Below are 27,392 nucleotides of genomic sequence, written 5' to 3' on the forward strand. Positions count from 1 at the left end.
GTTTGTTTATACATCAGAAGCTATAGCTCGTGCATGTGTGTGTAGTGCAACCTTGATTTTATGTTTTTCAGGGGATCAAGCCGAAAAACTTAAAATGTGGGAAAATGTAAAATCGAGGAAAATTTTATAGCATTTTGCTATGTTGAGACCATCAAGATGGAATGTATGATCTATGATCACGGAATGTAAAATGAAGGTTCCACTGTATCAGTCTTTGGAAATAACAAGTAGCACTTTCTTTTTCAAATAGTAACAAAATAATTTGGTACAACATAATTAAAATTAAAGGTCCATGTGATACCCTTGCTTTACAAATGCAGTGTATAACATTGCCACCTTTGTACATTACTGCTGCTTGGCAATATTAGATATTTCTGAAAAATTTTCATAAAAATATAAAACGCATGAGATTGACCTATTATTACATGAGCAAAAAGTAGATACCAAGCTTAAAACGAGATTGGAGAATTATCAGCACTAATAGATTATGTACATGCTTTGTTGATAGCTTTCACTGATAAATACAATGACAGGCTCTTATTCTTGAAATTACCAGAGATTTAAATTCATTTATGTAGTTAATTTTATTTTCTGCAAAACTTTAACACAAACCAGCTATCAAAATGCAGAAATAAATTTTAAAAAGATGACAAATATTTTGACATGTAAAACTTGAACACATTCTTCAAAATTTTGCACAGCTCCACAATATATGTGAAATATGTACATTATGTACTGGTTCAAATTATACGTACTTCATGTAAATCTGCATACAATGACAAGGTTGAATGAAATTTTAATTCGGCATATGTAAAAATGGTGATTATCAACAAACCAACATGGCTTCTGCAAATTATAAAAATAATTTGTAAAAACCTGTGCTAGGTAGGAAATTATGGAAACAGTGGTCATAAATTCACTTTTAAAACAATCAAAACAGTCATGATATTTGTATTGAAAAAAGAAATTTGATACATTATCAAATCAGCATGATTGCTTCACAAGCTTGTATATATACTAGAACTAGAATGATCCAAAGAAGGTGGACCATGAAACAAACAAATATTGTAAATAAATAGTTTTTTTTTTTTAAAAAAAAAGGAAGGAAAAAGTTCTACACAAGTAAATGTTTTTCTTTTACTTCGCCCGCAAATCCCTGCTTCTACTTTATGAAAAATCTTGATAGTAAAATCTATACTTTCCTCTTTGTGAGCAAATTCTGGATGAAGTTCTATATTTCATATCAAGTTTACAACCTATCACATGGTTCATACATCTGTTGGAATAATCTCCATTGATCCTTCACTGTTTTTCAAGATTTCATATAAAATGAGTCTTGAAAGCAATAATTCCTGTACCTGTCGCACGACCACGATACAATAACATACATTCAAAGGCTATCACATATTTATACATTGACTTTTTTGTACTGATCCCGTTTCCTTATCATTCTTTGTAGATTAATAGCCATACAATGTAAACCAATACAAAGTAAAATTCATACCAACACCCATGGAGAAAAACCATAAACAATGAATTTTTTGTTTAATACACACCACCTCTGATGAACAAGAATAAAATAGGCAAATTTTAAATGTTAAGGTAAAGTTCACTGTACCATGAAGGCCATTTAGAGGATATGTGGGTAGGGCCCCAAACATTCTCGATCTTTGCCATTTTGGAGTTGATGTGATCAGCACCATGCTCTGGTTGCATTTAAGCTCCAGGATTGCCAAAAGTACCCATTGATTTGGGGCTGGGTGAGCCCCAGAGCCAATTTATGCAGAAACAAGACTGGAAATGGGAATCGAACTCTGGTCTCTCACATGGCAGTAAGACACCCTACAGAGTAGACCACCATGGTTCTAAATTTTACATGTTAAAATAATTCAATTATGAAGTAGAAGGATACATCGTTACATTACATTTACCTCTTAAAATGTAAGATTGTTCTGGAACATCACTTGGATCAAAAAAGTAAATCCAACTTTCTTCTCTTTGAGGAACAATTTATTTCACCAGTCGGTCCAATGGGTTTCTCAAATACAGCTACACCATTAACTAGAAGGTGGGTCCATTACAGGGTTGCGTTCACGCTGACTGCCATGTTTCAAAGAGTTTGGTATAGCCACGGTTGGGGAAGGAAAGAGAATATACAATTTATTTTATGCTCAGTCGAAATGATTCACTCATCTGTGCCACATAACCTACATCTTATATTTTGGAAACTTTACTCGGTCACCAGATCTTCCTGTTACTAATATTTTCGTGTAGGGATTCTTGAAAGACCATATGAGTTCTGGAGGACATGTGACGAACGTTCAAGTACTTGCACAAGCCATTGTTGTTGAAGTTTCAGCCCTTGAGTAACCTGAATGCTTGCAAAAATGAATAGACTTAAACAGTCTCTGATATAATTTTATAATTTAAAAAAATATACATATATGTTTGTGTTACACCCAAGCATTGGATAATAAATTGCCTATTTCAATCCATTGATAGGTGTGAAAATAAATGTCTGATGAAGGGAGCGTGTGTTCTCCTGAAACGTCACAATGAAAAACTGTTTTCTTATGCTTGTAATAACCGTAAACTACAGGAAAATAATTCTACAATGCAAGCAATGTGTACATACAAGAAAAACCATTGATAGGTGGTTTCACTATGTTTCCTATTTTGTATTCCATTCTTTATGATTGTTGAAATGTGTTTGTCTGCTATGTGCCATGCTGTACTTTAGATCGAAGTTATTTTCTTATCCCTGGATTGTAAGCTGATGAAGGCTGTGTACACTGGTCTCATCTAAATCATCTGTTTACAATGCAATGGCATCACAGAATCTTACAGGCAAGCAGTGGCGAAGCATCCTATGAGGCAAGGAGGCCGAGCCTACCCACGCCATTACTCTTTTAAAGGTGTATTTACGTATTTCGTCAAAACATATGTAATGCAATGGAAAAGTTTGGAATTTTCATTTATGATAATTACAAAAAAATTCTAACCCTGTCCAGTATACGAACTTTCCACGGAGTGAGGCACATTTGCTGGGGCCTCTTCTCTTCACATTCCGTCGTACGCTTGTATATGCGGAAAGCCTAATCTTATGAGTTCTGTACGTATGCTTATAACGTGCTCGTGAGGCTGGCCTTGCGGTGTTACCCACTAGGACGAACAGAATATCAGCAACACTGTATTTCCGCCAGAGTTGGAAATTTGTGGTGTACCAGCATTTTTTGTAAACATTAGCCTGTGTTCGTGCAGAGAGATTTCTATATCATTGTACATTCTCCATATTTTGTACGAAACTTAGGTTTCCTTTCCTTTCATCGACAAGTGAAAGTGAAATTGAAAATTACGGAGTACTGTAGTTCTGACTTCGTTTTCTGGTCAGAGTGCTGATGGTCTTGTCGATTCACCCAACACCGTAGCGTAAACAGAAAGTCTACAGAACTTATATTTGTAAAGTAAGTCTTCATACCAAATTATGTAAATTAAAATGCTAGCTACGCCTTATATTTACAAAGTAGTTTTACTTTCACTGGAAATAGAATAATTTATTTTTATCGTGAACCGGGATTCCCTCGTTTGTTTCCTGTTTGTGAAAACTTGCTTCCTGCTCAGGACGCTAGAAGGGAGCGTGGCTCGGAGCACGAGGTTCGTGATGGTAGAGCTTTGTTTGTGATTCGTGTCGTGTGCAACGATCAGATTTATGCAAGGAAGTGCTGGACTGAAATGCAAGAACAATCGAGTTCTTAATTGAGTGAAGATGTAATCATCGGTAAGGTAGGACCCACTTTTGGTCTTTCATGTTTTCTTCTTATAACAATCATTTCTAAAATGTTTTCAACTATATTTTCCTTTGCAAGTAGCAGTGGCAAGTGACAGCAAAATATTTAAAAAAATTAAAAGTTGTTGAAACGTTATTTAATGCGTTAACACTGTCGTCGAATAGATATTACAAGCAGACATTTTTTTTATGCAGCCGATACAAGCGAAGAGGTAGGCAGTTTCGTTTACGCTGAAGGGATAACAAGAGAAGAGGGCGGTCAATGAGAGTACAATGCATGGGAAGACTTTTTATTGGGCTTAGGACAAAGAGTGTTATGGGGTTATTGCGCGGACCATGTCTGTTTCAGGCCACTGTTGTCACATTGGATTGGCAGAAAAGAGCTAAATTGCCCCTAAAAATTGGGATTCTATTCTCTCAAGCAACTACATTTATTATAACCTGTTTATATGTTACATAGTAACCTGTCGTGTTGCCGGGTCCCAAACAAGGATTCTATGTTCTATTATCATGTAAAGGTGTCTACTAACACAAGGGGTAGAACAAACTAGGATGTGAAGTATACACACTGAATGAGAGAGAGGTCACCTTTACTTATGTTTTTTTCCTGAAAGACCCGTAGTCGTCATCCTAATACGTTACGAAGCCAGGTGACCTAATTGTGGTCATGTCAATGTATCCTGATCCTCTTTAATTCATTTTCCACACATTCTCATAGCCACGATTAACATAGACCAGAACAAATGAGATGAAAATATCCAAAATTTAAATTATGTTCACTTGCACATACAGGTGTCAGAAATTCATTTATCTAGAAAGCCAAAACTACAACCATTCGTTTAGTTAGACAACAGATAACAAATGGTGTTTTCTTAGGTGCGAGGAAGCCTTGCTAAAAAATCTAAGTTGGCAGCAGAAGAACGTACCAAACTGACAAGTCGCTGAACGTGCGGAATTCTGTTGTAGGCTCACGGCTCAAACGTCAGACTGACTCGAAAATTATGGGGTTCCTCTAGCCCTTTTCACCTCAACTGCAAAATAAATAAATAAATTTAGAAAAAAAAGTTATGAAGAATTGACAACAGGGCTCGAGCACTATTTGTTGAATTTTCGCGATGTCTCATGATTGGTAGTTCTTTCTGGAGGTGTGTGCATAAATCAGGGGTTGACAAAATACAAACAAATAAAAAAACAAACCGAAATGAGCAAAAATCTACATCGATGACATCTGGTGGGCGGGAGGAGAATGTGTAAGACATAATTATCGTACTGATGGTCGGTAACAACACTTTTGAAAATGTCACGCCACTGGCAAGTAAAGAAGCGGCCTGGAGAGACATTGAACCACTCGCCATGACATAGCCCCCCCCCCCACTTTCTTTTTACAGATTTAAGCAACTAATGGAAATTATCGCACTTTTGTGCCTACCCTGCCAAGAACTCTATGCTTCGCCAGTGCAGGCAAGTCCAAGTTTCCATACGTTTTCCACATTCTGCTTCACCCATGGATATGGGAGTTTTGCAACTATACAATTGCATATTACAGGACGTATAATAAAACAAATTGTTCTTTCATGTTGGAGGGTAGAAAACAGGAACCACAGTTCCACACATAAACAAAGCTTACATTGCAAGAATGACCAACAATCTGTATCCAACAGATAAAAAAAAGCTGAATAAAAGAAACACTTTTTTACAAGAAAAATGAAACTAGTGTTTTTATAAGGAACAGTGAAAATTTGTTGTTATCCATATTCGTGAATCATTGATATCAATTATCTTTTTCCTTGATTTAATGCAGAGCAAGGTTGATTGAATGCATTTCAATAAATATATAATGCATATATTTAAACTGCATCTTGATATTTAATTACTGGAAACGGCACACAAATAAAATATTCATCATACATTAGCTCTATAATCAGAACACCATATATGTGGCTCTTACTTTTTCACCTTCATTAGTTTTTCAAAATCAAAAAGTCTCATTTTATGTGACCTATTTTATACTTGTTCATCAACATATACACAAAATATTACTCTGCCTAGACAAGTAAATTCATTTATTATGGTTTTGTTGAAATTCATGCCAATTTCAAAAAATAAAGGGCTCAATGGGAAAATTTTGATAAGTTTTTAACCTACATTTGAACTACACCTTACATAAGCTAATTGTATAACACCCAATAACATCTATGGTTTGCACTGCAATATTTCTTCCCTGCGTATATTTGGTCAAGGTATGAATATTGATTGATTCATGAGGTTATACATCCGACACTAAATAATATTGCAGGGCCATGAATAAAGATGCTCTGTATAGTACAAGACCAATTTATATTAAAATACAATATTGCACCAAAATGTGTATGTACTTATCCATTATTACAAAAAAAAATTGAGTAAAAAAAAATCAAACCATATGAATTTCATTTTAGAAGGATTGTTATTAGATCGGATACTTCACTATTTTAATGCATACAGCACCGTGCCATGAAGGCACATTTTGGAGACGTTGGGGGTAGGGCCCCACATATTCTCGATCTCTGCCATTTTGAACTCGAGGTACCCATTGATTTGAGGCTGGGTGAGCCCCAGAGTTGCTTTTTGCAGGGAAAAATTCCAACCTTAGATCACAAACCCTGGGAATTGAACCCAGGTCTCCCACGTGGTAGTCCGATGCCCTACCGAATAGACCTCCATGGCTCCTTTTAATGAAATGAATAGGTTGTTTTCTTGTTTGTTTTTTTAATTCAAGGAGAAACAGTACTCTCTACATATGATCCACTTTGTTAAGGGTCATTTGTAATATTTTCTCGTAATGTTTTGAACTTTGACAGCAAAAGATAGCACAACTTATATATAAATGACCCACAATATTACTTATCATTACAGTTTTTAAAAAAGGCTAGTTTACATCCACACATCCATCCAATCTGTTGCTCACTCTCTCCTTTTCAGCCATACAATACTATCTGCATTTCATTTTACCACTGAGCCCTGCCACGTAAGACTTTAGAATGCTTCAAATGTTCCTACATTGCGTAGGAATTTGGAACATCGAAGTTACTACACAACACACACATCATTTTTGCATACTCTTTTCGCACAAGAAAAAATATCGGAACTCAAGCAAACCACACCTGATATCATGCACTGGCAAACCTACTTTAAGCACTACTCTCACCCTGCAGTTTATTGCAGCAAGGAGAGTCCGTTATGCTAATATTCTTATTTTCGCTTTTATTTAAAATAAGATTACGTACTACTTTCAACTTAAGCACCTTGTTTATTGTGCAACACTTAGCTTTATTATCACATACACACTGCTTCACAGCACATTTTGAAGTATCGATAGCTCCTTGCTTCTTCACGTACAGTTTATATGTGTGGCAAATATGTCTTTATAACCATAGGAAGCATGAATATATATATCTATATATATCAGTCTTCTTGAAGACAGAAAAAAAGGAGTAAATATTTAACAATGACGACGTACACACTGCCTGGGAAAGGGGGTGGGTGGAGACACTGCACTAGATGCACAATTTATGGTATGCCAGTGAGAGGCACATTCATTAAACAACAATGAGAAATGTTGGCTTGGGCATCGCTATGTAATATGGCATACAAGAACACGTCTTACACTTTTATGCACTGGGGCAGGTCTCATCACAGAACAGACAGAAGGTTTGCGAGGCAGATATAAACATGTTCCATTTTCAGCTTTGTGCTGCACCATTGTTTCTATTTGCATTAAGCCATTCTACAAATTCATCCAACAACACTGGCCCTGAAAAGAAAGATTTGTGTATTAATTATTGTACATTTATAAACAGTTTTTCTTGTATGTACGCATTGCTTCCATTATAGAATTATTTTCTTGTAGTTTACGGTTATTACAAGCATAAGAAAACAGTTTTTCTTTGTGACGTTTCACAAAAAAAAAAAAATCTCAAATAAAAATAAAACAGACTGCTTTTTTCACAGTTAAGTTGCTATATTACAACAATGTAACATTGACAACATCCATTATATAATGGATTCTATTTGTTTAAAAAATTACTAACCATTGTTATAACTGTATCTTTAGTCAAAATGAAAATAAATGTCTGATGAAAGGAGTGTGTTTTCTCCTGAAACGTCACAAAGAAAAACTGTTTTCTTATGCTTGTAATAACCGTAAACTACAAGAAAATAATTTACATTTATAAAGTCTGACTTATACATAACGAAACATTTTTACGTGTGGATAAACTTCTGGGACATATTTTACTCCATCTTTCTATCTGAAGGTCATAGACACAGATATACATCGTGTTCCGTTCAAGTCTCCCACATTTCATCATTGCTGAAAGGTTATGAAACATAATGGAATGGGAGTGGTACTAGACAAAAGAGAAACTCAATCATTACAGTGCAAAGAAATTACCGGAGAGAATATGGAGGTGAAGCACCTGATGGCAAAACCAATAACCTCCATATTCTCTCCGGTAATTTCTTTGCACTGTAATGTATCCGGTGATCAGCGAGATGACTGGAAGTTGCGAACAATCATGGCTGCCTCATTGGAAGATCGATCTTCACCAGACGATTTCTCAGGCACAATTAACGACGAATAATGCAATAAAAAGTTACATTGGTGTTTGGCAGAGTTCAAATGAATTGTGTGGCAACAGGTGAAACAAACGAAATGGTCTCAGGGCTTTGACTTGTGTACACGTACTGACTACATCTGTCCTAATGTCAAGAAAGTCTCGAAGTGTCAAGTTCGTGTAGTGGATAAGGGTGGTAGCTTGGAGTGGGTGTTCCGTTTTATGTCTCAGGTTCGAGTCCTGTTGCTGGCTGTTTTTTTGTTTTTTTTTAACCACCACCACCATTATGATTTGAACATATTTATGTCTATGTTTTATTTTGTGCAATCCTAAAATACATATTGAAAATTGTTGCTTTTCATATTGTTGGGTAGAGATACTGCATAAAAGTTGCTTACAAAGTATGAATGTTCAATGGAAACATTTAATCTCTCTGTGATGTCATGTTCCCCTTAAGAAAGGGGAATAAACTTTTAGTCAAAATATACGTACAGAATGTCAACTTATTTTTTCATATTAAATAGCTAGATAGGAGTTGTTTGTATTTGATGTCGATGTCATCTCTTTCGTTCCGTAAGAAAAATAATAAATATTTATACTACATATTACAATTTTGTGAAGTCATTCTGTTTTAGGAAAAAAGCCAAATGTTTAAATTATTTTTTCGTTATATATATTTCTTTGTAGGAATGCAATACGTAGCACGTTAGGTTCTGTATTTGCAATGTAAACAATGAATTTCAACAACCCCATGTGCCTTATTGTAGTTCTACCTTTTCACACCAGACGAAATTTGATTTGAACCAAGACATCTAAATGGCAGTGAGATCGAATTTGTCGCGGAAGCAATGCCAACTCACAATTGTTACGTGCCCAAACTAAGGTCAGCGAACCTTTGGTTATTTCGTTATTTCCTCATTGAAAAACCTGGTGTTGGTTAAGACTGGAGGTGAACTCCAACTGGTGGTTGGCTGACCAAAAAGTTGACCAGACATTGAAAAACTGGCCCTCAAACAACCTAAATGATACTGGGTTTGAGTTTAAGTCCACTTTATGCACAGAAAGGCCAATCGGGACTTGACCTACAATTTAAAGAGGGATCCGAATCACTGTGTGCTCCACAGGGTATTGAACCCGGGACCACCTCAATGATATATCAATTCCTTGTTGTATGCAGCATGAAGACTTGGACTACACAGAAAAATTGCATATCTAGTAATGTTTTAGGTTTGTGACAGATTATCACCATCCTTTTATATCCACTATGCCATCCTATCATTAGTATACAGTGGAACTTTCATTTTACATTTTTCAGGGGACAAAAATGAAAAAAAAAATATGTCAGGAAAAATGTAAAATACGGGAAAATTTTATAACATATGCTCTACTAAGGAAATGAGAATTTGAATGTACAAAGTGTGAAAAATATGAATTCAGGGTTGTTGTATCTTAAAGGTTTACATAACCACTTTTTATAAATACAAAATAATATTGTTGTACTGGTAAGCTCCATGGTGCAAGAGCCAAAGCCCACCAAGCAGCTTTACTTTGGTTTATGAGGTGATGATTGTCCGTGCATTGAGTCCCCTTGTCACCATTTTCTGGCTTTCGAGACTGGAGCCCACTACTTCCTTTGAAGTACTTCCCCAATTGTCCTCACGATGCTGGGTCGACACTAACATTTTGTGGCACCCACCGAGAATTAAACCCTTTACCACTTGCACAAAATTTTACTGATCTTGTATTTCTACAATAACCTATGATTTAGTGCAAAATTCTGACATTTTGTAATTATTTTTAATAATATACATAAAAAGATAAAAATTTAAAAACAATAAAGTTGCTGACCAAGGCAGTTTATTAAAAATTAAAAACACGTTTCTACCCTTTATCACGGTCTTCCTCTTCGTCTGAGGGTAGAAACGTTACATGGGAAGTGCCTTTAATTCTTAATAAACTGCCTTGGTCAGCAACTTCAATGTATTTAATATGGAAACAAGGCTTAATTATGTTACTAAATTTAAAACTGTCTGGCAATTTAAACAATAAGAGTCTGCCATCACATATAATATTAACAAGGTGAAAAACCTCATGAAAAATTTGTAATTTTATAAAAAATATTGCCTGTGTACATCAGATTGAATATCTGTTTTAACTCTCGGTAAATTTTATGTAAAAAATCACACATGAACAATTTTTTAAAACTTCATTCCTCATTAAAAGTGTTATAGTCACCATCCTCATATAAAGTTTATTACACTTCATGGCCAGATACGGTAATTGGGATGACCTACAGTTTAAAGTGAGATCCAAATCACTGTAAAAGGTGACAAGACGTAATTTTTCTAAGAAGAGGTACATTAAAACTTCAGAAAAATTTATACAAATCTGGCAACAGAAAAACAACAAAAATAAAATCTTTGTGGTGAGACAGAATTCCAAAACATGCATCACTGACATGTTCTTCAAAATTATCAGAAAAGAGTTACCGTAATTCTCATAGAACTAGGTGTGAAAATACTACAAGGAACTTACATGCTCCATCCACGTCGTAATTAGATAAATCATTTTGTATGGTTCGTGAGAATTCTAAAATATTACACCACTGATCTTTATTGATCACTTTGTATTTAGATTGCTCAAGGAAACTATTGAAAGATGAAAAAAGGCTCCAGTGCTTTCCCAGCAGAAGTTGCAGCATTATCCTTGCGGTGTCCATGTCCATGCTTCTTTGATCCTTATCCTGTGACGAGAAAAACGTTTCTAGTCAGTCACTTATGTTTATTTACTCTACAATCTAAAGCACCTGACAATAAAAGTAACTATCATTTGCATTTAATTCGAAACACACTATCAATATCCAGTTTAAGAAATTGAGCACTAAATACTTATTCACAGCAGTTATATATAATTGTAGGTGCACTGTAAGATTGTGTGCTGCAAACAACATCTTACTTGTGTATAACATTCAAAGACAGTGTTACAATATGTAAATAAAGATAAACGTATCTTGTTGTTAATGCCTTTTAATGCAATGTACTTGAATTTATAATTGATTAAATAAATACAGTGGAACCTTGAATTTTATATTCCCAGCTATAAAAGTGCTCCTAAATAACTGATGTTCCACTGCATCACTATTACATTGCAGCCTTATTACACCAGTCTACCAATGGGTAACAAATATGATTAGCAGATTTTTATATGAAATAAAAACCTATGGGTAACAAATATGATTAGCAGATTTTTATATGAAATAAAAACCTAGAGTTAGAAATGCAATGTAAAACTGCCAAACTAACCAAATAATAAATAAGAGCTGCCACTTGTTATTATTATCAAGTTTTAATACATAATATCGATCAGAAATAATTAATTGATTGGTTAGGTTATTCTACTTTGCTTTTCTGCCACTTTCGGCTATCGCGAAGATGAGAATGAGTGATGATATGATGATAAATAGACTGTAATTTAATGAAAAATCTGCCATTTTGTTATTATTTCTATAAATATAAAGGTATATTTTATGTACTTTCATTTTATAAACCTTGTTTCAAAGCAAAATTCATTGTGGTCACCTGGTTGCATATGCAACTGTCCCTTTTAGTCACTTGAAATTGAAATAACCATTTTCCAGTATTCTTCAACATTTTTGTCCAACATATTTATTAACATTCAAATGTTTCTTTAATGCAAATTTAAATTCTTACTCTCCTTTCTAGCTGTCATCATCTGTTCATGCCATTACTATCTATTATATATAACTATGAGACGCATGCTTACCCTTGCAAAATCATAAGCGTATCTGTAAATACTTTTAAATGTTGTGTGGTCATTAAGTAGTGACCTGAGGTAGTCCATCTTGGCCTGCACCTTTGGGATTGTGTCACATCTGTAATTATCAAAGGCCATTTTAAGACAACAAGTTTTGATAACTTCAATTACATTTAGAGCAGGGTATGAATTGCATTTCTTTATCAAAATGAACTTTTTCCATTATTATCTTACATTGCAAATAAGAAAGAAAGAAGTGAAAATTCTGGGCCATAACTGAAATCAACACCTGTCCCTGAGGAATAAAATCTTCTTACCTAGGGTAAAAAAAGTTGAAGTTGGAAAGGGGAGCTGAGCACATTATGAGCCACTGCAAAGGCCTTTCCACCCATCAGCCTGCAATCTGACGCCATTGTCAAACTTTCTTCTCCGTTAGTAAACTTGCTGGTATCGTAAGCATGCACAGAGATAATGAATTTTAATTTGCCAAGAATTTTCTGTTTTCTGTAAGTTTTAGGCTGACAGAGGGCAAGAAACCACTCCTCTTCACTGGTGCAAGTGTGTATAGGAGGCACCATCTTTAAAATGACAAAAATGGCATTTTGAAGCTCACTTGATTAGTGTTGCAGCCTTGAGATTGTTTTTTTTTTAATAGTTGATACGTCATCTAAATTGAGCTGTATACAGTCTGTCCTACAATTTTTACTTTATAAGGTTTCATTTGACTCTCCTAGTACAAGAAAAAATATGCTGATACGTGTCTTGTATTTGCCCACCTACATTCAGCATCCTACACCCCTGAGGGGGTATTAATTGTGCTTAACTCTTTCGCTACATAGTATTTGAGAAATTTTCAAATTGCATAAATTTGTAAAAAAAAAAAAGTATTCTGAAGTACTAATAGGAATTCGTCCCCAACTCTTTTAAAAAGGGTCATAGCCGAGAGTTACCCTTCGTGTTAGATTTTCATCGTTATTGAAGTGGATACAGTGAAGTGCCCAAAGGGGTGGGTAGGGCTCATAACCCTTCCTTTTGGTCCATCGTTCCTAAAAAGAGAGAATGTTAAAAGCGGGAAAAATAGCAAATGAGGGCAGACTTCTAAAAAAAAGTACATGTATCCTCGTCCCCTTTCAAAAATCTTGGGCACGCCACTGAGCAGATAATGATCCATGTTGCCATTGTTGTTTGCATACACACGGTGGTACATGTTTTTCATTTGTTCAGAACCAAAGCGAGTTATTTTCTTCAAAAAAAGTTCAAATGACAGAGACTAGATGGAAGCATGTTCTGGTAATGACATTTTCTTACTGGGCGAATATTCGAAATCAACCGCAGTCGCTTTCCGTAAGTTAGCCAAATTGAAGCAAACCGACTGAAGTAGCTTGCCGCAACAAAAGAGTTAATCTTTATTGGCAATTGGAAGCCTACCGAACAGTCAAGAAATTAGGTATCAAGTGGTACACTTCTGTTCACAGAAAATGGCACACTCGTTTGAGTTGAAGTTCAGATTCGTCGCCGGAAGTACAGCCGAAGTAAGTGTTCGGAAAGGAGCAGTGTTGCAGTCTTTCTTTCCCATCTGAAAATTACTCTTCAGGTGCGAGCATTCATCGAGTGGGTCACTTGTAAATATCTATCTATGTATAAAATGCGGAGAGTGACACATGAATGACGGAACATCCGAAAATACATCTGCTGATGTTCCTCACAACTCACTCATTTAATTTCAGAGGTTTTCTTCTTGAGAATATTAACTGTGTGTTTTATCACACAACAGTTTTCAATATTAGCACTTGTTGTAAATATCAAGGCTTAGCAGCAACTAAAAAATCTCAATTTCAAGTAGTCTCGAGTAACAGTCACGTTCTCCGAACGAGTATTAGCTTCAATACATATTTTCTTATTGGCACGTAAACAATAACAAAGTTTCAGACTGCAATTGGTGTGACGACAATAAAATACATTACGTAGCACCACCCATTTGGTAAGAAAAAATATTTTGGAGACACGGGGATTCGAACCTAGGATTTCAGCTTACAAAGCTGGCATATAACCAACATGGCCACAAGCCACGGTGAAGAAACCAAGCTATTCGAGTCATTTACCCATAAGATTGCATCTTTTCCTGTCCAGCTGGAAACTTTTGATGTTGCTTCTCGCTAATTCCATTAATTTGAAAGCAATACGCTTTATCAGATAGGGTTCATATGCTGTACACACTGCTGACAAAATACAAGTGAAGCTTGTGCATGAAAATTAATGAAGACGTTGGGATATCGTGCTTTTGTGGAAGGTTAGTGTTTCCAACCATAAATGATTACCGTTCTTTACTTTCCGTCAACATAGCAGATTCTACTATGTGACGACGAATCTCATTAACCAATGGCACATCAATTATATTATTTTAAACTATTTATTTCAAAATGAAGAGTCATTATTCTGGAATCTACGGAGCCTTTCATTCATTCGCTAAGAATTTTACGAGAGTCACAATTCTATTTTCGTGCTCCATTACGAAACCAATGTGCACATATAAAAAAAGTAAAGCCAGTCAATTTTTAATTTACAAAAATTCAATTTACTGTTAAAGTTAAAGGAGAGGACAACCATTGACTTATTTTTAATAGCCTGGATGACTGATGTGGGGGAAGGACCTCCTCTCATGTGCCCCTCTGGCTGTGACATAAACTTCTTCCTTAAGGATATCTATTATTTTTCCCATCACATATTCAGTGCCAACTTTGCGATTCTGTTTGCCAAAGTGGGGAAGGAGTTTATTTATTCTTCCAGCCTTCTCCTGGACTAGAATAACACTATTTCCGAAGATGATTTTTTTTACATCAACTTCAGGAATTGCAACAGTACAATTTCTGTCTCGCTTATTCTTATTGCGTTTTTTTCTTTTCGTTATTTGGTATTGCTTTTTTTCCATTTTTGGCTACTCACTATGATGAATAGACTCGAAAAGAACACCCATGCTCAGGCCAAATTCGAACACAGGGCCATCGCATTCTAACGAATTGTGATAACTAGCCTACTTCGTCATGAACGTCAAAAACTAGTTTCTTTTTCAAATAAATTTCAGGAATATTTCACATTTACATTACACTGATTGCAGACGTGGAAATTGCAGTTAATTAATATTTATGCTCCAATCTTTCCGTTTAACCTTTCCTTTGAGTCGGAGACACACAAAATTCCCTGCATATGGTTAAATTGATCGATAGTAAGCAACACTGCTCCTTTCCGAACATTTATTTCGGCTGTACTTCCAGCGACGAAGCTGGACTTTAACTCAAACGAGTGTGCCACTTTCTGTGAACAGAAGTGTACGAAATTAATTTAAGTATATTACTTTGTTATTTTAATTTATTTTTATCTCTGGATGAATTTGAAAAATGAACTAATGGTACAGTATATGGCACAGTTATGTGGAAAATTTCACGTACATCTCTACATTATGCCAAACATCAAAATATTGTGAAATTAATTATTTGTAATATCTGAAAACAAAACACGGCACAATGAATGTAAAAGCAAAATAACTTCCACCTTCATTTACAGGACAAAGTGATTACAAAGGAATACTCACTGTAGGTCTGTTAAACCTTTCAACCATTCCTGAAGAGTGAAGAAACCCATTTGGCGTGCATTCATTTTCCATGCTAACACCAACATTACTACATTTTCTGGCTCTACACCTATATCTTCACAGAATTTTTCCATCCCCTCGGGACCTAGAAGAAAGAGGTTGACTGACAAAAAAGTACACTTTTTACATTAATATTTAGTACAAAATGGCTGTGAGAGTGTTGTCGAGAAGCAAGGTGATTTTTTAGAAAAATCAATTATCGACATTCGTCATTAAAATGAACCATAGTCAGGGTTATTTTTATACTAACTCATAATATACATTACAAAACCTTCACAAATCACCATAATTCTGAATATTGTAACTGACAAGTTCATACCATGGAAATACATTTCTTGAGTTCCATTATCATCATTCCATTTTCAATTCTAATTTTAATATCATTGCTTATAACTTAACTATTGAAAGCAATTTATAAAATGTAAAGTAGAGATGGTTAAGTGGAAGAAAAAATGCTTTTGTCTTAATTTTGCCATCTAAAACAAGAAGTAAATAAATAAAGAAATACTATTTATTACTTAGCATTATAGACTTGTGCATCACAAAAAATTGCTATAATTAGGACTCGGAGGTTAATGGCCCAAAAAATGACTTATAGAATGAACTGAAAATTATTTTAAAATGACCTAAAAATTTAAAAAAACGACCTACAAAAAATTTTCACTATTAGAATGGAAGCTTGCTTTTTCATAAATGAAGAGCTCTGGTGTAAAACAAGGTAAATGACATTTTGGGCATTTGAGAGTTCATTAAGACAAAAGGTAATTAGAAGCTATACTATAGACAGATTGTTTTCATGTTGTAGTTACCAATTTCACTGAGTCCAATGCAAATTGTATGACATGGTAATTTCACTCAAAAATTGAGGGATGGTACATTTTACTTTGTAACTCAAAAATGACCAAAATGTCACTTACCATGTTTTACACCAGCGCCCTTCAAATTACAAGACAGAAGTGCAATATTTCAATAAAACTATTTGTTTGGTGGTTTGTTTGTACTGTGCTCTGTTATTTCTCAGATTTGTGATTTACCATAATATCACTAGCAGAACCAAAATTTCTATGCATTTTAATGGGAGCAAAATGATCTATGTATGGGCACACAAATTTACATGCTTCAATTTTTGTATAAACAGCCTCATTGCAATGATACTATTTTTCGTTAAACATTCAAGTTTAATAGTTTTTCTTATATGTACGTATTGCTTGCATTATAGAATTATTTTCCTATAGTTTAAGGTTATTACAAGCATAAGAAAACAGTTTTTCTTTGTGACGTTTCAAATGGAGTAAGCAACCATCTTTAAAATTTAATGTAACAGAAAACATCAAGAGACTTTGTGAAAACAATGATGAATTTGAATTACCTGATGATATTTGGGATTCATAATTTTAAAAAAATCTGAAATAAAAATAAAACAGACTGCTTTTTTCACAGTTAAGTTGCTATATTACAACAATGTAACATTGACAACATCCATTATATAACTGATTCCTTTTGTTTAAAAAAAATACTAACCATTGTTATAACTGTATCTTTAGTCAAAATGAAAATAAATGTCTGATGAAAGGAGTGTGTGTTCTCCTGAAACGTCACAAAGAAAAACTGTTTTCTTATGCTTGTAATAACTGTAAACTACAGGAAAATAAAATCATTCAAGTTTAACCATTAAAATTAACTAGACACTTTTTTAACATCTCATAAATGGAAAAAAAATACAAACCCAGCACATCAGGATCATCTGGTGTTGTATACTCTCGAAACCACGCAGTGCATCTCTTTTGCGAGAAAGATGACTCATCAGATTTTGAATGGCGTCTTGCACTGTGGATAGAAAAAAACAATTACTCTAATGTAACCAAGGAAAGGAAAGCAAATATACTACAAAGTAAACATTCAGGGTGATGACATGCGAGAGGATAGGTTCACGTGATTTCTGGATCTTCAGCGACAGAGGATCAAGTTGATGGGCCACCAGTTTGATGTGACAAATGATTGGGAGTGCTGGATGCATTTTTTTAAAAAATGACAGAACTGATGGTACCAGTGTGTACGTCCAGAAGGGAACTACTTTGAGGATGATGGCAACTAACAGGTTCAAGGTGAGTTTTTGACCAGATGGTAGTACCAACCCCGAAAATTCTGGATACCACCTCATGTATCCCTGTGAATGGTGTCAGGTCCTAAAGCTGCAACATCCCTTTACAAATCTGCTTACTTGCCCACTCATCAAAACACATTTGGTAACATAGTTGTATTCTTTTAAATGTAGACATGAAAGAGATATCTGCTACCAGAAAATCAACTCAAAATATACAATAAATTACGAATATATAAAATGACCTGATTAATTAGATCTAAAATCTCCAAAAATATAAATATAAAATTTATCAAAAAAACTTTTTAAAGAAAATGTAAATTTCAACTGTAGTAAAATCTGTTAGTTTTTAATGAAATTTACAAATTCAACATAAAATATGAATTCTTTTAAAATCTGGTTTATGAAGAAACTCCCAATGAACATGTAAATGTCAACAGACTTTTTTTCAATTCGTCAACTGGAACTGAACACAGAATAACAATTGCTGCTGAATTGCCTTTAAATTTTCAACTGTCTTTTTTTACATAAACTATACGTATATTAGCAATATTGGTTTTTATTGAATGTCATGGGGTTTGTCATTTTGTAGTGGTCACCTGCCAACATTCATATTTTATTGCAAAGTTTTGTCTGTATGGCTCTCTAACATTACAGATAAGAAATGTGCTAAAAGACCTAGTTTTCAACCAACCTAGAATAAGTTAAGTAAAATTAGAAGGCAGAAGAGATCCGTAAAGAAATAAAATTGTGGTGATTCATTGTGAGAGGGAGGGAGGGGGAGAGAGTGTAATCAAACAATTTCAAAACATGTAGTTGAGCTACATTGCTCATCATATGCATATTAAAGTAGGTTTGTACCGAGTAACCTACTATTACAAAAAGGATACTTTCTTATTATTAAGGTTCAACCCCCCCCCCCCCCTTTCCTCTCTCTCACCCACACACAAATGTTATCATGTATTTGTTTGCTTCAAAGCCTTTCAAGAACAACAAAAAAGCATTACTTTGTTCCCTTGCCATAAACAACAATACTGCTAAAATTCACTGTCAGCATGAAGATAAAACTATATTTTTACTGAAAATCAATTTTAAAGCACAGGTATTTTCTTGTATCTTTAAAGACTGCTTGCTTTACAGAAAAAATTGGATTTTTCTTGGGGGTTCTAAAGCTTTCATGACGAAAAAGTTATCATAATTATCAAAACTGAATTAATAAGCAGTGAAAATAAATCCTACAAGGTTAGCACAATAAAACCAACAATATGTTGTGAAAATCATAACACTTTCTTGCTAAGTCATGTATGCTGGAGGGAAAGTCCATTTCTTATTCAGGGATTTTCTTTCATTTCTTTTTCTTTCCACAGGAAATTTATCAAATACCTTCTTTCACCCATACAACAAGAAAACCAGTCTGTCAGCTTGTGCACTTTGAACTGTGTTATTCTTGCTTGCAAAACTCTTCAACACTCCCAAGCACACAACCAGGAGATCAGCTGCTTCTATTTATATCCAGTGGTCTAAAAATATTCACAGGAGACAAGGTGGGGATGGGTTGCTCAGACTGAGGGGAACGGTGGTCAGGAGCAGTCGCATCTCATGATGCATGCATTGAAAGCTAAACGTCCTTGAGTAAACATAGCTACATCATCATTGTTCATGTACTTATATAGGCCTATTTATTACTCAACATAGATTCTCAACTTGTACATTACAAAAAATGCTTTAAGGATAATTATTTCAAAAATAAAACACATTCAAAACTACGGGGTGTCCACAATGAAAACTGAAAATTTGCAAAACGTTCACTAAGTGTTGCAATACACAGACAAAATGCACAAGAAATCTTATTCTAACCTAGAAAGAAGAAGTACCCAGAAGAATGTTCACAATTAAAATAATGAGTAAATACATGTTACTGCCTGACATTTGGTGCTATATCCTTCTGTAAATCCACTCCTTTCCTTCTCAGACAAAAACTTTTTATACTACTAGTTCCCATCAGAATAGGGTTCAATGCTACTTCATTGAACATTTCACTATTCTACAGGAGCAGTAATCTGACTGCAGTACTATGGTGTTCCAGTGTTCCTAGGTTTTTTCCAGGATGGGTGATTTGAAGTGGGAATTTATCTGGAGTGTTCCTGCATGGAGTGACTCTGAGGTTCACCCAGACCAAAATAAATTGTTATCTGGGGGTAACCCTAGTGGGTAAAGGAAGCTGTAGCATGATGCTGATCACATCATCTCCACAAATGGCAGTCACTGTGGATGTGTGGGGCCCTACTTCCACACCCCCACCCCGTCTGCCTTCATAGCATGTTACAATGTGCAAGAGGTTGCTTTACTTTCTAGTAATCCATTTGCACAAGAAATAAATTGAAGGTCAAATATACCTATCATATTCATAACTTATTTCACAGCAATTATTAATTTTTCTGTGCAAAAATATTAGAACAAAAAAATGCAAGTTTTATAACATTGTAAAATAAAATAAAATTCCAGCATATCTAATAATGCTCTTTTTCCAGTCCAAACAAAGATGCTACAACAATCTGTTTTATATTAACTTCTAGTATTGGTTTAATTTGTGGGAAAAAAATTGAAATTCAATAAGCAACGCAAGCACAATAATACTCATAAATCATGTCCACCTAGTGGTATTTTTAATAATTTAAATTGATAGGTATTTGTCAATAACCACAGATGATTCAAAATTCCATATTTTTGTGATTCAAGATATTTCCACTTAAGTTTCAAGGTTTCAATCCTGACCTAGGATATGAAGTGTATCCTTGTGATTATCCTTTCATATACATCAATGCAAATTGCATGGACAGGTACAATAGTGTTCGAAAAAATATCAATCCAAAAAATATGTAGGACAATGTATGTTGTCAAATATACAAAGTGCCATTTTAATAGTAGCCATGGACCACAGAAACATGTAAAGACCAACAAGACAAACAAATTTCTCAGTAACATTTTCATTGTTGGCGAGTCATTTTGGCACTACAGTCGTTTTGTTGCCTGTATGCTGGCAACCCAAAATCGTATCTGAGACTTCATTTCCTGCAGTGAAACAGCGGATGGCAATGTTGCAACACACAAATTTTATAAAAAATAACGAACTACCAACCACATTATGTGCTGTAAAACAAAGTGAGGAATGCATCAATAACCCAACGGGAAGGGAAACCAAGGATACATAAAATGGTAGAAAAACAAGGTATTCAAAAGGAAGTGGTAATATCGCATTTTGTGTCTCAGCCTGCAATTCAAATATTTGCAAATCTTGTTGCCAAGTTGACATCTACAGGTTAGTTTAGTCTATCCACTTGTCCTTCTGATACTGGTTGTCTCTGACACACTGAACAGTTGACAAGACAAAATAAAAAATGAGAGTACTCAAAATTCCAAAGGTAAGTAATGCCCAACTGTAATGTAATATTCATTATGTGGAAGGGACAAAAATGGTTGAAAATACATGGATATAAGTAATAGTACAACATAGCTTACTGACGACTGTAACATTCCTGTGTTTATATACGAGGGTGTATCAAATATGAACGAGCCTTGATTGGCTAAGCGTCTGAATGGGTAGCAGGGTGTGATTGGGCATGTGCAGCCGGTAGGTGGGGCTGTCGTGAATCAGGAACCAGAATAGCCGGCGTGTTGCATGCTTCGTTTAGTAGCTCTCACGATGAGTGAGCAGAGTGTGCCAGTGTCTGTTGCGCAACGCATAATCATCAAGTTCCTCACCCAGGAAACGTCAAACCGGCCGAAATTTACTGGAGGTGCAGTATCGACGCAAACGACGAGGCTGTCCCATCCACCAGGTCTTGTTCCTCCACGACAACGCCAGACCCCCATACAGCAGGTGTTACGTGGCAGAAACTGGTGGAAATGCACTGGGAACGGCTTCCGCATCCACTGTACAGCCCAGAGCTTTCACCATGTGATTTTCACCTGTTCTGACCCCTTAAAGAAGCACTTGGGGGCGAGCGATTTGCGACCAACAATCGGGTGGAAACCTTTGTGCGCAACTGGTTGGCTACCCACCCAGCTTCATTCTACGAGAACGGCATCAAGAACCTACCACAACGTTGGGAAAAATGTATCACTAAGGACGGAGACTATGTAGAAAAATAGAATGTGGCAATGTCTCTGTTTCCTTCAATAAATTTTGTTTTTCCGCACAGGGCTCGTTCATATTTGATTCACCCTCGTATGCAACAAATGCACATGTAATGGTTGGCAACTGTGCACATGGCAGCATATTCGCTGCTGATTCATAATTGGGCTGTTACTGTGGTTGTACATTGATTTAGCCATAATGTAGCATGAACCTCGGATGTTTCATTATCAGCACCACAATACCACAATGCATATATCAGGACAAGTGGATAAACTAAGCTATTCCAGAGGCCAACAATCCCTCCCACTTCAAGCACTGCTCCACACAGAGAATAGACACAAGTCACTGGGAATAATGTCTACAAAGAAGAAATAGAACCTGTCACACCCATACTCTACCACAGTACCAAATGAAGTGCAAAGAGTTTGCTGAAGTACAGGAGCAATTCCAAAAAAAAGTCAAAATTGCATATCACATTCAAAGATGTTAAAGGAGGACACCTTTACATTGCTAATATACGTGTGTTCCTAAACTCTAAAATTTGTCTGTAAAAAGTTACTTCATCGGTAACACTTTCATATAGGTGAGACGGATTTCTTACTTTTTACAGGAGTACTGCTCAGCAAAGAAGAGAAAAACCCCGGAAAATATGCAAACTAAAATCCACCCCCACTTGTTTCTGACCTGGTGAACGGCAGCAGACGAGAATCTGGGGGAAATCCTTCTTTTCCTCTGCTCTCAAATGGCATGCTGTTGCCACGTTGCCTCACAGCTGTCCTCTGACAGATGGAATTCTGGCGGACCTGCCTCAAAACGTGACGTTCAGGGTGGCGCGGTCAGTGGTTGAAAAGAATGGATAGCGTTCGTGACGATTCCCAATTTAAATAATTAAAAACAATAAAATCCAGTGGCAGCCGGCGGCAACTACGATGGGTAATGCCAACGTGATCAAGGGAGAAAAAAAAAAAACCTCCACAATGTCCCCCCCTCCCGGCCCCTCCTTGAGATTGCGCCACTGGCCAAGATGTTTATCCTCGTTTGATAACGTGGAATACAACGTGTGTTTAAGTAATAATGTACTAATCCGATTCATCTTCACTCACTAACCTATCTTTATACACTACAGGACACTTCCCTAAAATTATAACAATTACAAGAGGAAAGGAAAAACAACTCCTATCACCTTCTCCTCCCCCATGCACACATATTCTAACTGGATGTTGAAAATATCTTTGTTATGAAAAGAAATTCTCAAAATGCCAAGGGAAACTCGCATCATCATAGGATTTTTTTCTTTTATATTTTAAAAAAAGTTTGGATGGCCCTCTTGGTGCATCTATCTATTATCAAATATGTTAATTTAACTTTGGAAAAATACTATGTTCATTTCTCCAAAAGTAGGCAGAAACTACTTCCAGTCTTACAAATCAGTCGTATTTAGCGACTTTCTCTGAAGGTGGTAAATGTGTCAACACTGCGAAAGTTCCCTCGTCGTGCCAGGCAAAGAAGGGCACGGCACTTATGGGCTAACCCCGCTCCCTGCCACTTTGTTCTCGGCTCATGGTGGAAATGTTCCTTGCGGAGACTTCTTCAATCCTCTGCACGTGTGTCAACTTGGTTAGGTCCATGGGTTAGGCCAGCTCTTGGGCGGTACGGATTGCTGCCTCGCGAGGGTACGAACGAAACAGCTGGTGATGCAGTGAGGAGGTTGGGGCGGTCGTCACGTCAGCTTGACCGATTGCAAGATTTGAATCTTCTTGTCTGTAAACTATCAATGTATTCACTTAACAATACTTGGCGAGGTATGCGTTTCTTCTGAGGGTGGTGCCATGGCACGGCTCTACCCTTCGAGCCGCCGCTGATAAAATCTATTGTCATGGTTGTGATTCTTACTATGCGATAGTAAATATTACCATCTAAGAAACTTAATTTAATTATTAATTATAATTATATCCTTAGAGACAGTGGCAGCGATTGGGGAGACCAGGCCAGAGGAGCTAAATTAAGATAAATTTAGGGGGGGGGCAAGGTTCACATAAACAATATTTATGTAAATAAATAACCCATCAAATATACACACAGCTTACATTTTAAAAAGAAATAATGATTTGAAGAGGTTTTCTCGGGCAATCAGCTACGTAATTTCCGGATAGGCTTTCGAGAGCTAACATCACTCTCATCTTCAGGGATTGAAGGGAATCCCTGAAGTTGGGAGTAACGCTAGCTCTCAAAAGCTCGCTTTGTAGCTTGATTGACCGGAAACATGTTACATCCTTTTCTCGCTTCGTTCTCAAAAAATTTAACAACATTCGAAATCACCTCTCGGCTCTCACTATGTACGGTTTTGCCCTTCATTTTGGTACAAACAACATACACAACAGACGCACTTGAACTCAATGACCTTTCGTCCATGTAAGTTTGGCAACATTGAAAGGGTGTTAGAAATCGAGCAGTCCTTGCTACTCCCCCCCCCCCCCTCCCAACAAACAAGTTGCCCACAGGACAGCAGAGCCAGAGAGACTTTCTCATCTTTGCTGAGCAGTACTTATGCAAATCATTTTTTGTAGCGTTGTGGAAGTTCGTGAATGTAGTTTTGATCCATTTTAATGTGAATGCATGTTGTTTTCTGCAAAAATCTCAGTCCAACACGCTGTTGCTGCTGCCGCAATTTCACAATGTTCCGTGTGTTAGATGACTGCTACTGTCAATGGTTTAATAATTAGTCTTTATGTCAAAAATTGAACTCTTTTCATGAAGTGTTTTTATTTTTTTAAAATTCTTTAAACTATGCTTACCTAACCTAACCTTACGGTATATGGTTTGTGGGGCTAAAGTCAATGGTTTGCGAAGTGTTAGCATAATTTCAAATCCAGGCACGAAAATAGGTATTTTTCGGTAAACAAGGTTGCAACACTGCATGCACACTCCAAATCCACAAAACACTGGTACAACGCGTGAAAAACGGGTACGCTATCGCCATATTGAGTGTGGAAATAATGAAGAACAGTAAATACTTGGTAATGTAAGAAATAAGACATTATTTTCGGTAGAAATTCATAACTTCACTTAAATAAATGTTCCGCAATGTATAGTAGTATGTTATCAATGTAAAAGAGGGGAAAATAAATGTTTCGAAGGTCATACCTATATGAAAGTAGTACCGAAATAAAATATAAATAAAACTGCTTTTAAAGTGTCAAGTGTGTAACCTCTGAAATTGCTCACAGACAGATCCAGCTTTAGGAGACACCAATATCTTGGTGACAAAAAGGATAACTTTACCTTGAATTATTACGAAGTCTTTTGTTACAAGACATATCCTCATCTTCTGTGCTCATATCTGTTCTCCGCTTAGTACGGCCCATGGCAACTGTAATGAGAGTTATTGTTAAATCACATAAACAGAAAAAACAAGTCAGTGAAAACATTATTCTAACAGATTAAACTTTTTTTTTTTTTCAAAATTGTTCATTTTTTCAAAAACAAAACTGGAGTCGTGAATACTTCGACAATACGTTATTTCAAAGTCAGTTTACAATTAAATGGGCGGGATTCACATGCGTTGCTTCTACATACCATTAACACCATAATGTTAAAGACTACTGAAAAATGTGAAATATGTCGAGAGGGCTCTGGCATCAACCAGAACGCCCACTACACAAGCTTGACATCTAATTGAAAAAACAGCATTACATTAATCATTTTGTTCTACTACAATGTAGAGAAAAACAAACATGTTTGCACAATTGTTTCTAATTCGTAAACAAAATGTGGAACTTTGAATGAGGCACTCAATAAATAGGCCCGACATTATTTTACGAATACATCATCGAATATAAAAGCAATAATAAAATAAAATAAACACAATGCCATCCTCATTCTCGCACGCAAACTACTACTGCAGGAGTAAAATATACTCTATGGTTTAAAACAAAACAAAAAATTTAGTCTCTCACAAAACATCGATCAGTCCCTTTTTTTTCACATAATTACACTCCTATAAAATATCCTTCTAGTCAGCCGCCTATACTTTATTAAGGCTCTAATAATTACCTAACATATATACGAGAATATCTAAGAGTCATTTACCTTCTACGAATCTTCGAACTACCGTGAAAGAAATTTTTTCTTTTCATAATCCAAAACGCATTCTATCACATTTTATCATTCCATGATGCTGTATACCCACAGTGTATTATCTTATTCTTAGGACCTGATCAGCTGTCGTACAAAGTTCCCTGTGAATTAGAAGAAGAAAATGTGGCTGGTTGAGGAGCAGGTAAAATGTTTTTATTTTAGTAATGAGAAGATACCTTACAACTTTATTCTGTTTATCATATGGGCCTGGTCAAAGCAAACTATTGTAGGTGGCAGCACCCCTGTTGCGTCCTCACGCTTATGATCGGCAATTGTTCTCCCGAAGTTTAATATCATCTTAACCTCAGAAATGATGTCTGAATATGATAGGTGAATAATCAGTGCTGTAAGAGTAAGACTTTTGAAAAGAAGATGGTCAACAACAGAAAAGATATCGGAACTCAAAGAAGTAGGGGTGTGCGGGATCCCGAAAACTAAGGACCGGGATTGAAAAAAAAATCCCGTCTCGATCCCGACTTCGGGAAATGTTTTTGTACCAGAAATGCAAAAACAATCAGTTAAGGTGAAAATGACGTGGAGAATTCGAGACTTTCAGAGCTTCGGGAAATTTTGAACTTTTCCCGTCCCGAAAATATCCCGACTTTGTCGGAAAATCCCGAATTTTTCCCGTCCCGACCCAAAAAATTCTACCCCATACACCCCTAGTCCCCCTAGTAAAAATCTAAATTTTTGTATTATCGACCCATGGCTAGAGACGACCCAAATGACGTCAGGTTTAGAGTGTTCGTTGTTCATAAACGTGCTATATTTAGCTCGTTTTCGCAACCATTCCGTTGCGCTTTAATATATTAATTCTTAGGTTCAGGAGAATGTAATTTTCGGAAACTTATGACTGTGTCTTTTAGCCGATTTTGGACTTGCTGCCGTCAGCAGGAAAGTGGATGTCTTTTTTTCATGGATATGAGTTTGTCTACGCTGGTTAAATTATTGCATGATTCATTTGTTTTATTTTACTTCGCATTTTTGCCACAATTGGCTAATCGCGAGGATGAGGATGAATGATGATAAGGTGAAATTGATGAAATAACACTGACAAAGAACATCCATGCCCAGGCCAAGATTCAAACTCGGGGCTCCTGGTGTTACGTGTTTTGGTTGTACGAGCCCTCGAAAAAGGTGAATTTTAGCAAAATGAGAGTGGACTGCTAAAAAAAAGCATACAATCTCCATCTCTCTTAAAAATCCTGAGC

At 35.9% G+C, this 27,392-nt stretch overlaps 1 protein-coding gene across 2 annotated transcripts; it reads right to left on the minus strand.

Annotated features, from left to right (window-relative positions):
* Positions 1 to 936: 936 nt before the first annotated feature.
* SCCRO4 (DCN1-like protein SCCRO4) lies at positions 937 to 26,239 on the minus strand. 2 transcript variants are annotated; one of them, XM_083119503.1, is made up of 7 exons: positions 26,134 to 26,239; positions 25,327 to 25,414; positions 17,532 to 17,632; positions 15,746 to 15,890; positions 12,166 to 12,274; positions 10,918 to 11,125; positions 937 to 7,580 (listed from the first exon to the last, which is right to left on the minus strand). In XM_083119503.1, the coding sequence occupies exons 2-7, from the start codon at positions 25,407 to 25,409 to the stop codon at positions 7,510 to 7,512; spliced, it is 717 nt and encodes a 238-aa protein (XP_082975629.1). In that variant the 5' UTR covers positions 25,410 to 25,414; positions 26,134 to 26,239; the 3' UTR covers positions 937 to 7,509. The 2 variants fall into 2 exon arrangements, with proteins under 2 accessions (XP_082975629.1, XP_082975630.1); XM_083119504.1 differs by lacking the exons at positions 25,327 to 25,414; positions 26,134 to 26,239 and adding an exon at positions 19,290 to 19,401.
* Positions 26,240 to 27,392: the final 1,153 nt, after the last annotated feature.

This window comes from Lepisma saccharinum, chromosome 3 (assembly GCF_977018435.1).
Source record: "Lepisma saccharinum chromosome 3, izLepSacc3.1, whole genome shotgun sequence".
Classification (NCBI taxonomy): domain Eukaryota; kingdom Metazoa; phylum Arthropoda; class Insecta; order Zygentoma; family Lepismatidae; genus Lepisma; species Lepisma saccharinum.